Below are 14631 nucleotides of genomic sequence, written 5' to 3' on the forward strand. Positions count from 1 at the left end.
GGTTTTTATTTGATCCTTTGTTATACATATAAAAGCATTTCAGTATTGTAGTTTGTCAATGTGGACCACATTTAGATAAAATGTAATCTTAGATAGGTTTCAAGGTTTCAAGGTTTCAAGGTTTTATTTGTCATATGCACAGCAGATACAGCGTATATGTTGGCAATGAAAATCTTATGTCGCGTGCTCCTCCAACAACTCAACATACATGGTGCAAAAGATAAATAAAATAGTGAAAAAGAGAGAAGAATATTTACAATATCAACAATACAGATTTGAGGATGTGAAATATATACATATGTGGAATACATTGAGAGTATTTAAATACTTTACTTTACACTGTTGAAAGATACTTTGTAGATTAGTGGTACAGTAGCCTACTGTATTATACCCGATCATCATATCTTTTTTTTATTATGTACAAAGTCATTTTAAGTCTAGTATTACATTACATGTTGACACTTTTATCTTAGCTGTCTTACAAAATGTCAAACTATAAGGACAGAAATGTAGAACAGGAAGAATCCTGCTATAAAGGCTTGCAGTGCTTTAAATACATGTCTTGTTTTTTTGGGAGGGGTGCAACAAAAAATAATGTAACAGCTGACCCTCTGCTCCAGCACTTTTAGAGTATTCACACCCCTCGTTAATAATTTACAAGAAGCCTATTTACTTTACAACAATTGTATGGCAGACAGCTTTAATGTCATCCTTTTGGATCCGTGAGGTTGCAACACACCAGGTCACCTCCTGGCTGTGAATCTCCTGCAGGGCACCGGGCCAGTCTGCATGTTCCTCCCACTATTTTCCACTGAGCGACAAGGCTGCACATTGTGCTCAGACCGGCCAGCCAGCCAGCCAAGGTTACAGCCGCTCTCTCCCCGCCTCCGAAGGTAGGCAGTCCGCGGCACACAGCTGCACCTCCACATCCACACTCAACATCTCGCACTCTAACGCGACCGGGTGGTGACTTTATGGTGAGGTTTTCTAAAATAATGGGTTTTTTTTAAAGAAAAGAAATATATTGCATGGCGTCTGTTCAAGCGGTGAGTTTGAGTGATGCTGAAGCGGTGACCTCTATCCTGGATGCGATCGACAGGATACGATAAGTGTTTGGTTTTTTTCATTGATTCCTCTGTGGAAGTTATCAAATTAGAGCATGATGTAATGAGATAACTGCGTTCATCTGCTCCACTCACACCTTTCACTTTATTGGAGACCGGGCTGCTGGTTCACAACGAGCAGGAGTACAGAGCGTTAAAATGAAAATGATACAGTATTCTGGGGTGAATTAGCGGTATGACGAAGATGTTATACTAGATTGCAATGTTTTTTTTGTCATGCATTCGTGAAACTGCATCATATTGCTGAAATACCACACTAAGACTCAAGCAGCTGAATTTGTAGCCATGTTATAGCATTCAACTTTAAGTATGATTGTTTCTCAAACTTCATGGTGAAATCTTTTTAATGTTGGTTTTGTGGCTGCCTTACTGGCTTGCAATTTTGTTTCAGGAAACTTCCAGAGAGCCACTTCAAATAGTACACTATACTATACTATACTATACTATACTATAGTATACTATAGTCAGGCACTGTAATTAAATGCATTTAGAGTTACAGTATGGTCCTATTTTTTTTCTATCCATCTGTCCATCTATCTAACAGGTATATTTACAGGTTGTTTTTTAATCCCGTGAATTTATACTACCTAACACATACAGGTAAATCGTCATCTGATGAAGGAATCGTGTTAAACTCCAGAAGTCCTGCTAGTTGATTTGCAACACTGAGATTTATGTATACTGCCCATCCTTGACACATTGACTGTTTGATTCAATCATTATCAGCTGCTGTGATGAAAAGACTTATTGTGATCAAAGTTCAGATGATGCATTAATCTTTCTCTGGTTGTTTATGTGTATTTTGCATTGCTCCAGCGTGTAGCTTGCACAGCATGGCTGCTAACATTCTCTCTGTTGTGGCTCAACCTGCTCTGATTAAAGCCTGGCAGATTATCATGTTTTGGTGCAGCCTAATGCATCTGATAATCAGAGCAGGGATATTACTGTACTGAGTTTGACCAGACTTTGACCATTTTTCACATGCGATTTGTTGACTGGGCAGCAGTGAATATATATATATATATATATATATATATGTGTGTGTGTGTAAACTTTATATCTGGACAAAAAATCCACATTTTAATTGTGATGTATATTCTGCAATGTTTACAAGGAAATGACTGTTACATGATGCATATTCTTTTTCATTTTGTGCTATTGTGCAATTCAGATGATTAAATATGGCTATTTACAGGGTTTGAGTAAATAATTATTAGGATGGGTTGAAGTAAAAGTATTAAACGCATATAAACAAATTCACTTCTGAGCTCATTCAGTTAAGTCAGTCATATTATAATATCATATTACTTTATATTTAAGCCACAGATTGAATTGAGATGCTTACGCGACATTTGATAGATGGACTCGCATTTCTGTCTGTGAAGTAGAAGGGCGTTCTATTAATCTGTGTTTGATTTTCCCCTCATACATACATACACAATCTGACTGAAGTCAAATTATTCTACCCAACTGCAGTCAAAATCAGATTTCTTAATTAAATATTTTAGATCTTGTTCAAGAGATACTGTGTGTTGGAGGATCTTGCCAATGCAGAATCGCATATGGCCCTCTGTCACATAAGAGTCCAAATATCTCATAACTGCAGAAGTAAGCATGAAGTAAATAAGATAGAGCATACAGTATGTAGTCCATGTTTTGTTTCAAGCAGTAGACGCAGGTGTAGAAACTTCCAGTGGTGCAGCAGACTGAGACGTAACTACTGAATTAAATGTGTAGCTCGGAATAAAGAATTTCTGTGGTTGCAATTGGAGGCAATTTGTGCAAAGCCGGAAGTGAAAATGAAATGAAGTGCAAATACTTCTGTGTTGATAATGCCTGACAATTACAGGTTTACAGCAAGAACATCAGCAGCAGGGATTTGTCTTGCCTTTGTTTGGCAGTGTAAATGATCTTTTCATAACTTTACATGAGATGTTTCTGTAGAGGTTGTTGTTCCAGGGTTGTAAACGCTTTGTGTTTGTCATTTACGCCACTGGTTTTACAAAGTATGATTTAAAGTATGGATGCAGGATTAACATTTTTTAAGTTGATCAACACCTGAGAGTCCAAAAGGCTATGAGTTAGTGAGCAAAGATGGGTGATTTAAATTTCATAACTTTGTCTTTAGCAAATCTAACTGACATCACAGTTGGTTTCAAATAACAGTTCTGGCAATTGAATTGTTCATTTTTGTTCTTGCCAAGTACATAAACATCTGGTTGTCTGCTTCACAAATGTTAAGGAAAATGTTGACTCCCTAATTTAAAGGAAGTTTGTTTAACATGAATCTTAATACATTTATCCAGGATTTGAGCTCAGTTTCTGCAGATAAAAAAAAAGATTTGAACAGTTGACAAACAGACCCGGAAATAATAACTTAAAACTTCTTTGTGTGAGAAAAATGTTACATCTGTGAACATCCAGCAGTCATTCATACAGTTGGGTAAAGGACTTCTGCTTTATATCACAGGGGTAACCTGACTGTCACCAGCATGGCGGTGGCATCCGCTACTACATTGTAAATTACATATACTGTTTATGGAAAAAGTATTCTATACTATACGTTTTCTAAAAATGCACAAAGATTTAGACATGTTTTGTCACATGTAGCAGCACTGCCTGGGCCCAAAAAGATTATGTGATAATTGAAACAAGGAAAACATTTCATTACCTTCAACAACTAGAAGAATCACAGTACAAGATTATTGACATTGATGAGGTAATTGTATGTCCCAACCTAACTGCTGGCTCCTTGTTTTACAGAAGTGGCCTCAATGTTCCGTTATTTGAAACCATGTGAATAATTCGTTTTTGGGACATGGGACATTGTAGAGAATGTGGGTGGACAGGCTGTCTCGCCTTTCAGGCCAAAAAATGCTCTAAAAACTCAATGTGCACTGGGGATTAAAATATTTTCCCAAATACGAGGCATTGAAAACATAGAACAAGTCCGAACCCATTTGTCGTATTCGAAGTAACACTGAATGCAACAAGGAGAAAAAAGCCTCATGGAATTGATACTTTGCATTTTTCATTGTTTGAACACCAAAAATTGTTAAAGATAGCATTGAGACGTTTTCAAATTCCTTCTATAAAGCTGAGAATGATTGTATATTCAGTGTTTTTGGATTAAGCGGTGGGATGGAACTCGAAATAAATACTCACATTGGACTGTATGCGTAAATAGGCAAGTGATGGTTAACACATCGATATATCAACTTGACATCATATCATGCCCGATTCATGCTGCTTAAATTATTCTTTTGCTTTTCGTTGTGTTTTTAGGTGACAAATGGAGACCTTTAATCATAAACTGAACACTTACTTAGAGTCATGGATGGGTCCAAGAGGTAAGTCCTTTTGTCCTTGATTTAACGTCTTTGGCTGTTGTCTTGAATGTGTTTGTCCACCAACATGTTGCAAACAGTATGCAAACTGTATGTAAGCAAAGTTATACAATTAACATTTGGTATTAGGTGTTAGCTAAAACGTTTGATTCCAGGCGTTCATTACATGCTGTTCAACTTGCACTTTCACAAAAATCTGCTAGATTCTTACCTTCTTGCTGGTAACCCTTCTAGGTGTTGAGCAAACATTCCACAGCACACTGCTGCTGCTTTCCTAATTTAAACTTCATCTGCTGTTGCCAATGAAGGACTTATCGAGGGGAAAAACTAGCCTCTCAATCTTTCTCTATTACAGATCAGCGGGTGCGGGGATGGCTGCTGCTCGACAACTACCCACCAACTTTTGCCCTCACAGTCATGTACCTTCTGATCGTGTGGATGGGGCCCAAGTACATGAAACACAGGCAACCGTACTCCAGCAGAGGCCTCCTGGTGCTCTACAATCTGGGCCTCACACTCTTGTCCTTCTACATGTTCTATGAGGTAAACAGGCAGCTCTGCAGCACAGAGAGATGTGCTGAAGTAGGCCGAAGCAATCACTGAAATGTCACACAAGGGACATATTATAAAAACAAACTGACCTAAATCTAAGCCTCACTCAAATTCTAGTGTGTCAGTGTCACCAGAAATATATGAATGTTTACTGAAAGAAATACCAAGCAATAAGTGTTTCTACCAAACTACCAAGTGTTCCTGTAAACATGAAGGTAAAGTCATGACACAGAAAATAAAACTGCTAGCCTGGCTCTGTCCAAAGATAACAAAGTATTTACTCCAGCACCTCTGAAGCTTAACAATATATCTTGCATTCAACTTGTGCTACCACACAGTTTTTTGTCTTGCTTAGCTAAGATAGTAGATGCATTTTTATATTTAGCAGACATATGTGAGATCTCCTTATGTAACTCTCAGCAAGAAATATGCATTCTTCCCTAAAAGCTATGTCAATCTATATCTTTAACACTTGACTCTTTTAGAATCAGGCCTGTTTGTACTGGCTTATCTCACTGAAAGCTACCATTAGAGACAATGCTTTCAGGGAGTGAGAGCGTCACAGCTGGACGCTGACAGTCTCATTGTTTCAAACATCAAATCCGTCATATGTCATCACAGACAACAGCACAGGCCTCTATTGTTTCCTGAAAAACTGCTTTCAATAAACAGCTGATTAAACAACTGAAACTGATCCATGCACTGATGTAAACAAACATTGGTTATTTGGCAAGGTTGGCAGAGTCTGAGCTGAATTTGCTCTATGAGCAATAGCCCAAACTTTACTTATCATAGTGATCATATCCATCATGTTGTGTATCCATGAACAGCAGGAAGTCCGAACCAGACTAGGCAGTATGTTGACGTGTAAGTCTAAAGTATCTGTTCTCCCCTCCACATCCAGCTGGCAGAGCAAGCTTCTTGTCTTTCTCTCTGCATTGCGTAAGGCCCCAGTGGACTTTTGGCTTTGTGAGTCATTAAACCCTGTACTCTGCACAATGCCCTGGCCATGGGGCGAACTTTTGGCCGTCCAAAATCAATGCCACCTGATGTGAATCAAAGTACATGGTCAACTTTCCAGGGCACGGCACTCTGCAACATAATGACTGAGATTAATTTTGTTTATTTAAAGGCTTGCAGCTGTAAGATTGTAGAAAGAATCAAGGAGATATGTCAACCTAGAAGGTTGGAAATGTCTGTGCACACATGACTAAATAAACCCCCCTCATTATTTTGCTGGTTGTTAACTGGTGGCATTTTCTTGGCTCTGAAATTATTTAGCGGTGCCTTTTCACGGAAGCAGACAAATACAGTGAATCCATTATTGATTTGGTGAATCAGCATTAAGCATGCCATCTACTTGCATTTGCATTGTTTCTGTTCGAAGGGGTCTTCACCAGTGTTGGGTGTAACGCGTTACAAAAGTAACAGAGTTACAGTAATGTATTACTTTTTGCTGTAACGCAGTGATATAAAGCATTACTTCAGAAATTTGGGTAATATAATACCCGTTACAATTCTCAGTAACGCAGTTACAGCACATTTTAACCCGAAATGATGTGGTGTTTTGTTTCTAAGAATTCACAAACATCGCAAGACATCCCGATACCACAGATATAACTGTGCAGGTAGAATAGTAACTCAGTAAGACTGTTTACTATTGGTTAAGAGGGCTGCAGAAAGAGATTCGCGATTGAGAGCTGCGGGCTCACAATGCAGAGCTGCAGGCTCAGAGAAAAGAAAAGAAAAGTCAGGAGTGCGCGCAGGCCAAAGAAACAGACGGCAACTTTCTGTCGGGCTGCATGCCTATTGAACCCCGAGAAGTTGAGAGACTCGTGGCAGATAGTTGAAGATCTGCAGCCTCTGTCCTCTGTGGAATCGCCGGCTTTTAGAAAGCTTGTCAGCCAAATTCCCGTTAACACATCAATCACAAGGTGAGCTAACGTTGCCATAGAGACTCATTCATATACAGCAGGTTACAGGGCCGTGCAGAGGCTCCACTAACATGTTAGTAATAGCAAACAGAGACGTAATGTTACTGGTATCAAATATTATTTAGCCCACTTAAACGCAGCATACGTTTAATTTCAGCATGTACTGCCAGATAGATAGATAGCTTTAATTATTGAGCTGCAATAAACTATATTTTAGCATTTAAAGCCATACTTTTGCGGTTATTTTGGTGAAAGTAACAAAGTAACGCAAAAGTAGTGTAACGCATTACAGTTCAGAGACAGTAATAATGTAACGTAACGTATTACTTTAAAAAGACAGTAATAAGTAATATGTACTGTATTACATTTTGGAAGTAACTTGCCCGACACTGGTCTTCACACAGATTTCTTCAAATACACAATAGTTTACTTCTAACAGCAAGTTCTACTCAGCCTATAAACACAGTGCATAATGTATTTATACAAAAACTCAGCCAAAAATAGGATGCTATTTTACAAGCTTTTAATTAATATAGTGGATTTTTCGTTGTTTCGCTGATGCAGTTCGAGATTTGCAGTCTGTGTGGTAGTTTTGATGTTTTCGTTTTATTGCATGCATATTTTAATTATGAACAGAATACACATCAAAAGTCGCTTTAACCTCACAAAGGTAAATATATCAGATATGCAAAGCTAGACCGTTACTTATATTTCAAATATAAATGTGTTCATCTGCACTTCTCTTAGTCTACCTACCTGTGTGTAATATTAATTAGCTTCCAACGTGCCCTGTGATAACATCATGTTGCAAAATAATGAGGACCAATACACATCGTAACAGACAATTAAGATTTGTCACCACAACCTGACACATAACAGATACACACGTTATTATTGCACTTCATTTGTTTGTGCATGTGTTAATTACTTTTGGGAAGGGAAAGTCACATTTGACAACATGTTATATTTTCTAGTTTCCCTTCTAAACGGCAGTGCCTGCAGCTTTTGTATTTGGGGATTTTGTAAAATATCCATTGATGGTTTATCGAAATTGTTTTTTTCTTCAGCTTGTTAAGGCCGTTTGGCATGGGGGCTACAACTTCTACTGTCAGGACACTCACAGTGCACAGGAAGTGGATAATAAGGTGAGTCAGTCTGATTAACACTGTCCAACATTTTTATGTTTATTGCTGCTGATTTCATTTTTATGAGATCACATGATCTGACATCACCTTTAAAACAAAGTCATTTATTTGCCGTTCTGTTTTTTGGTATTATAAACAAAGCAGTTCCTGTATAAATAGCTGTTTTTGTGGGACAGCTGAAATATATTTAATATTAAGCACATTGTGTGTATTTTCTTAACCCTGATTTCTTTGGGTGAGTACCTGTAAATCCTAGTGGATAAGCTGCAGAGACAGGGAGTCGATTTAATCCAACTCATGTCACCATGATGACTCTCCGCAGCTGCCCTACTGAGCTCTGGAGGTGAAAACAAGGTTCCCATTGAAAGATGCACGGCTTTGCAGTTCTGCTGTGATTAAATAAAACATGTTATCACTGTGTTACGGCTACAGATAATTTAATTCTACCTGACCTCTAAGGGCCTTGGGGACAGATGTCTGCTTATCATCTTGCATAGTCGAAACTTTTGAATAACTTTTGCTTGTATTGATGCTTCAGGAAAAATAAAGGATTTTTATCTTTAACCATTTTTCTGTTTTCACTGCGTCCCCATTCAGATCATCAAGGTCCTGTGGTGGTACTACTTCTCCAAGCTCATCGAATTCATGGACACCTTTTTCTTCATACTACGGAAGAACAATCACCAGATCACATTCCTTCACATCTACCACCATGCTAGCATGCTGAATATCTGGTGGTTCGTAATGAACTGGGTACCCTGCGGCCATTGTGAGTGTTATAACACAACTTTTCCCTCCAGTGACTCAAATCACTCTTGTAACCACATTTACTGTTTGGCCCCAAAGCAATTTAAATAATTCAAGTACTCCCATGTTAAACCCATTATCGTTGAATACAGCCTGTTTTAACCACACAGCCTTAAAGTGAGGCTTATTGACCTGAATGCTGCTGCTCTCGGCAACAGACACATACTGTATATGCTTTTCTATTAGAGTTGTGCATTAAACACCAGTCTGCTACAGTTCTGGATTGTCCACTGAAAATCAATATCTCTTTTACTATTGATTTAAATTTAAAAGACACTTCAGAACTATAAACATGTTTCATTATTCATCAGATGGTCACTGTATTATTTCTGTATTACTTTACTGTTAATGGATTCTATTGATTTTACATGAACTTTGTAGTAATGGTTCCAAACAAAGTGACCTAATGAAAATTAAGTTATTCCCCATATAATCATTGCACTCCTGAATGCCAGTTACTGACCCTTATTGCCTCCAGTGGATGAATAACGTCCTGTGTCTCTCTTCTGTGTCTCTACAGCGTACTTTGGCGCCTCCCTAAACAGCTTTGTCCACGTTGTAATGTATTCTTATTACGGCCTGTCAGCCATCCCAGCCATGCGGCCGTACCTTTGGTGGAAGAAGTACATCACACAGTTACAGCTGGTGGGTCTTTCTGTTATTTCCTCAGTGAATGATCTTTCACTTTATTATTTTTTTAAGTATGCAGTACACATAAGAAAAGCTCAATTGATTATCATGCAGTAAAGAAAATATACTGTTTATTATATTGTAGCCTTATTATTACTGATGCATTAATGTGTAGGAAACCTTTTTCTTTTGTGGATGGTCAAGGTTGAACAAGTTTTAATTATCCTATATATATCAACAGTTCAATATGCAAAAAAAGGACATATTATTCTTAGTGAGACATTTAATCAGGAATGCTACATTTAACCATTTCATTAGTTTGTTTAAAATGATCTTAAATTAGAGTCTCTAACTTCAAATGACAACATTTCAAACTGGTTTCTGCACAGAAATAAATGAAAATAATTGTTTTAGAAAAAGATTGCCTTGAAAACTCTTAAAATATGTAAATGCAACATATGAATGAACAGTTCTACATTTGCCATATACATGTGTTGGACTACAAAACAATATTTGACTTTGAAATGTGTTAAGTTTCAAACATCATAGATGTAAAAACATGTAATAGTTGATATATCCACTTTACATCGTGGAGCTGATGTCATAAGTGTCCATGGACTATGTTCTGCAGCACCCTCTTTCACTGTCCACTAAAATACTGTATATGTTAAGCTTTTGGTCGATATGTTTCTATAGGCTCTCTGTGTCACCTCCTCTAGTATGTGAAGCCTGTGCGTGTTGTGTTTCCTCAACAGATCCAGTTCTTTTTAACCATGTCCCAGACGATGTGTGCGGTCATATGGCCATGTGGCTTCCCCAAGGGATGGCTGTACTTCCAAATAAGTTACATGGTCGTGCTCATTGTCCTTTTCTCAAACTTCTACATACAGGTCAGATGGTTTCTGTTTTGAACTGATTATTAATGAGTTTAAATCATACGTTTGGTTACATTTTCTTCCGTCATCTAATTCTTATAAAAATACCAAAACTATAAATTATTTAAAATTATGAATGAGCTGTTTTTAAAAATAAACACCTTTGGTAAGAAGCAAGCAAGTAATAAAATATTAAATAACAAACCATTGCAATATTGGCTGATAAGCTTTTCAGTTTTTAAGCTGTGATAGAACATTTTATTTCAAACACACAATCTTACCATAAACAATAATATTTTTTGTGTAAACTGTTGACCTTTTTAAATTTTTGATGGTAACATCATGTGTAATGATATGTTATCTCTGCCTCTCTTTCAAGACTTACAAGAAGCACAGTGGTTCTCAAAACAAGGAGCATCAGAACGGCTCCCTACCATTAACCAATGGACATGTAAATGGCACGCCATCTACGAAGAGCACTGAACACAACAAACTGAGGGTGGATTGACATTTGAGAAACCGCCACATAATTATCACTGTAGCGTGTTAGCTTATGCTGCTAGGAGGTATTTTCTTTTTTAGAATAGTTTAGCACTCACTCGAGATGAAATAAGCCATAGCCATATATATCCACAGACTTTCCACTTTTTTGCACACGTTCCTTCTCATTTTATTGAACTATTACATTTATACAGAAGAGTATTGTAGTATGGTTGCAAAATATTGCCTCCCCTACCCTCTAAAGGATATGTTCACTTGAAAGCAAAAAAATATCTATCTTGCTAACAGCATTCAAACACACATGAAGATTCATTCAATGATGCTTTGCACACAAGAGGTCCAAAGATGAAAGCTTGAGAGAGTCTGTTGGCAGCTGAAGGTTCCATCACAGTTGATGACGTCTCTGTTTCAACAACCCTTAGCATGTATGCATCTTGTGTCTTCTTTATCTCACTACCTGCACTGTTGCATAATCCTAAATTATTCCCATTGTAACACCTAAATGCATTTTGATTGACCGGTTGTGACAGCAATCTTTTTCTTGTATATTCGCAGAGCAGGTTCTCAAATTCGGAATATTTAGCCATTTAACCAAAGCATATCCAAAGCATAGTGTATTCGCTAAAGTTAGTAGTTCAACTAGTTTAACACACAATAAGAGCAGTTGTTGGGTTAAATGAGCACAATAACGCTATATTTGACTTATCTTGTATACCCATGTTATAAATATATAGCACTGGGCTGCAACATCTACTGTAGCTTTATCCCATTAATTCGATTAGAACTTTAAATCATTGACATTAATTACATTCAATTGAATAAAGCAACACCCATAAGGTCTACAGTGCAGCTATTCATTGGTAACTATTGATGGAATTGTTTCGTCATATAATGTATTGTTTTTGTTTTGAGTCTTTACATAAATAGGGTGCCTTCTGGACCAGTCGATTTGGTTTCTAATATAACATTTTTCATCTTTTTAATATGCTATTACCAGATTCATGTTGGTCCATTTCAGACTTCCAGTTCAAATCCTGTGCCTGACTATTTATGTCTCGTTTTTGAAAATATCCTTCCTAACAATCGAAACATACTTAATGCAACACTGATGTTTATTGTATGTTAAAGGAATCATTGGGAGAGGATTTTTTTCTGAGAGTTAGATGAAATCAATATTCCCACTGTGAATAAGTTACACTGCAGCTGATAACCTTAGCCTAACGTAAAGACCGGAAACAGGGAAACAGCCAGCCTTGCTCCCCAGAAGTAACAAAAGAGCCAGGTATGCTGTTTTCACTTTTTCCATTCTTTATGCTAAGCTAAGCTAGCCTGCTGTAGCCTTGTACGGCATTTAGAGTACAGATAAAAGAGTGGTACCTAACTAGCTCTTTAAAAGGAATTAAACAAAATGTCAAAATATTTCTTTTACACATTCCAAAAACTGTTTCTCATTTTACAATTTTAACATGTTTTTAAAAAATGAAAGCAAAATGTCATTACATGAGAATGATTTTTATTTTTGGCGGGGGTGGATAAAGAACGTTGTAGTGATTTAACTATTTATTCCTATGTGTTCCTTTTGTTTTATGTTATTTTCTCTTTACTTAAACTATTGCCAGGGCAGGAGCCTACACAGTTATTGCTGGTATTGAAAACAAAGGTACAAGATATGCACATTAGGAACTCTGTAAATCTAAAACCCTCGCTGTGGAGCACTACTGCAGTGCTCTACGATGCTGAATCAATTTAATGAGTTTCTGTATGGCCGTAACCACTTATTGAGCATGCCATGATGCTCAATGTATAGGTGACCTAGATTCAGGTCTACTGCATCAGTAATTATTGTCAAATTCTGAATTAATGGCCACATTGTATCTGCATCAGGAATTTGGTCAGCAAGATCTGCTTATAACAGACCATCTGTTTAACATTAATGAGCAATATCTACTCAAAAATGAGGTTTAGTCTTAATTATTTTCCACCTACATGCCACTTTAATGCCTGGATACGCATTGAATTACACCACAGTTAATAAAGGCCAAAGAAGCATCGGTATGTAGTGATATAAAACATACATTTTATGCACTGTTTAAAAAAAGATATATATATATTTTCTGAAATCGATGGGGTAAATGTTGGTTCACTTGTTGTGACTCATGCTTTACTTACTGTCAAACATTAAATACAAACTGAGATTGTAAAATTGTTTTCCTTTTTTTTTAAATTATGTAAATGCTAAAAATATTGTCTGAAGACAAACAATATCTGCAGACTTTAGAGTTTACTGAGGCTTATAGTTATTAAATGTTGGTGTTAACCTTTTATCAAAGAGGATCAATTGTAATGTTAGTTTGTTGATCGGTTTAGTGCTAATAAGCAAATGTAGCATGCTAATACGCTAAACTAAGTTGGTGAAATGTAATCAAGCATGTTAGCATTGTCATTGAGCATGTTAGCATAACATTAGCCTGTAGCTCAACGCAGCGCATGACTGAAAGTCAGTCAATATTATCCAATATCGGCTAACTAAGTGAAGCTTTTGAATTAAATTATCAACAAACATTTTATAAAATGATAATTAAAGATGTGATAGGTAGCCTCAAGATTGTATGTTGAATAATAAACCATAACATCTTTACCAAAACAAATCTTTAGGTTAATTTAACCTATATGTATGGTACTACTGCAACCTATTGACATAAAATAAAATGATGCAATGGAAAAAATATTTCTTGGGTTTTTAAATCCTATTCCTTCCTTGCTTCTTTGTAGGGTTGAGTTTGTATAATGGGTATAAGCTACAGATATGGTTTCTAATGGAAGATAGATGTGTTATATATGTAATTTTAGTATAAAAAAAAATACTTCTAAAGCTTTGTTCCTTAAAATAAATGTTAACAGTACTCTATCTTTACGCCACTATTGGCTACGTTATTTCCACTTAAGAGTTATCATTCTCCTGCTGCCTGCTGTGCAGCTCTGGGGTCACACACAGGTCACATTGGAAATAAGGACAGCTTTTTTGAGCTTTAATGGCATGTCTTCTGGCCAGCCACAATGCAAACAATGCAGAGTTCATGGTCTCAAAGTTTTTCCTTGAAAGCTGCAATATGGTAAGAATGTTTCAGTTTATACATTTTTTTGCTAAGGATGTGTTGGACAACTTCTCTTCGGCCTTTAAGTCTGAAGCTAAATCAAAACTGTGAACTTCAAAAGCCAGAGTAAGAAAAGGCAACCAGTGGAGACTCCAGGAAGTAACTGCAACCGACCAACAAATAGTCCGGCACATAACCCCATCTACTATAAAACCACTTTGTCTCGTTTTAATCTTAAACAGATTAAACAGATGAAATGTATTGTGGTATGTTTCAGTCGTGCGGGTAGGCATATTTTTGTTACATTTGGACAGACCCAGGTTCTCAGTAAGCTGCGTTGTGATAAGATATTACTATAAAATACTGTATGTCGTTATTGTCCAGAGTCGTAATACAATGCTGCATTGGTTGGAAGCGAAGCAGAAATAAATGGTCTTTTTTATTGAGTTATCACTGGAGAGTTCCTTTGTTGAACTCACTAAGGTCAGGTCAACCAACCACAAATCATTTAGCCTAATCCAATACAACTTTCACATTCATTATTTTTTTCCCTCTGGAAATCCTGTTTGATCTTCCGTGTTTGCTTCCCAGAAAATGTAATGTGTGGATTATGCCGGTGTC

At 36.9% G+C, this 14631-nt stretch overlaps 1 protein-coding gene across 3 annotated transcripts; it reads left to right on the plus strand.

Annotated features, from left to right (window-relative positions):
- Positions 1-818: 818 nt before the first annotated feature.
- On the plus strand, positions 819-13686 carry elovl5 (ELOVL fatty acid elongase 5). Of its 3 annotated transcripts, none has more exons than XM_063874444.1 (8): positions 819-893; positions 4410-4474; positions 4827-5014; positions 8025-8102; positions 8700-8871; positions 9430-9554; positions 10295-10429; positions 10794-13685. In XM_063874444.1, the coding sequence occupies exons 2-8, from the start codon at positions 4417-4419 to the stop codon at positions 10920-10922; spliced, it is 885 nt and encodes a 294-aa protein (XP_063730514.1). In that variant the 5' UTR covers positions 819-893; positions 4410-4416; the 3' UTR covers positions 10923-13685. The 3 variants fall into 3 exon arrangements, with proteins under 3 accessions (XP_063730514.1, XP_063730513.1, XP_063730515.1); XM_063874443.1 differs by having other exon boundaries at positions 848-977; XM_063874445.1 differs by lacking the exon at positions 819-893 and adding an exon at positions 983-1046 and having other exon boundaries at positions 10794-13686.
- The last annotated feature ends 945 nt before the right edge of the window (positions 13687-14631 follow it).

The sequence above is a fragment of the Eleginops maclovinus genome, chromosome 22 (assembly GCF_036324505.1).
Source record: "Eleginops maclovinus isolate JMC-PN-2008 ecotype Puerto Natales chromosome 22, JC_Emac_rtc_rv5, whole genome shotgun sequence".
Lineage (NCBI taxonomy): Eukaryota > Metazoa > Chordata > Actinopteri > Perciformes > Eleginopidae > Eleginops > Eleginops maclovinus.

Excerpts from the sequence above, each read along its gene's own strand:
- elovl5 (XM_063874444.1), top strand. The coding sequence starts at position 4,417 with ATGGAGACCTTTAATCATAAACTGAACACTTACTTAGAGTCATGGATG. Across the intron at positions 8,872-9,429 it reads CTGGGTACCCTGCGGCCATT|CGTACTTTGGCGCCTCCCTA; the intron begins GTGAGTGTTATA and ends GTGTCTCTACAG. Across the intron at positions 9,555-10,294 it reads ACATCACACAGTTACAGCTG|ATCCAGTTCTTTTTAACCAT; the intron begins GTGGGTCTTTCT and ends TTTCCTCAACAG.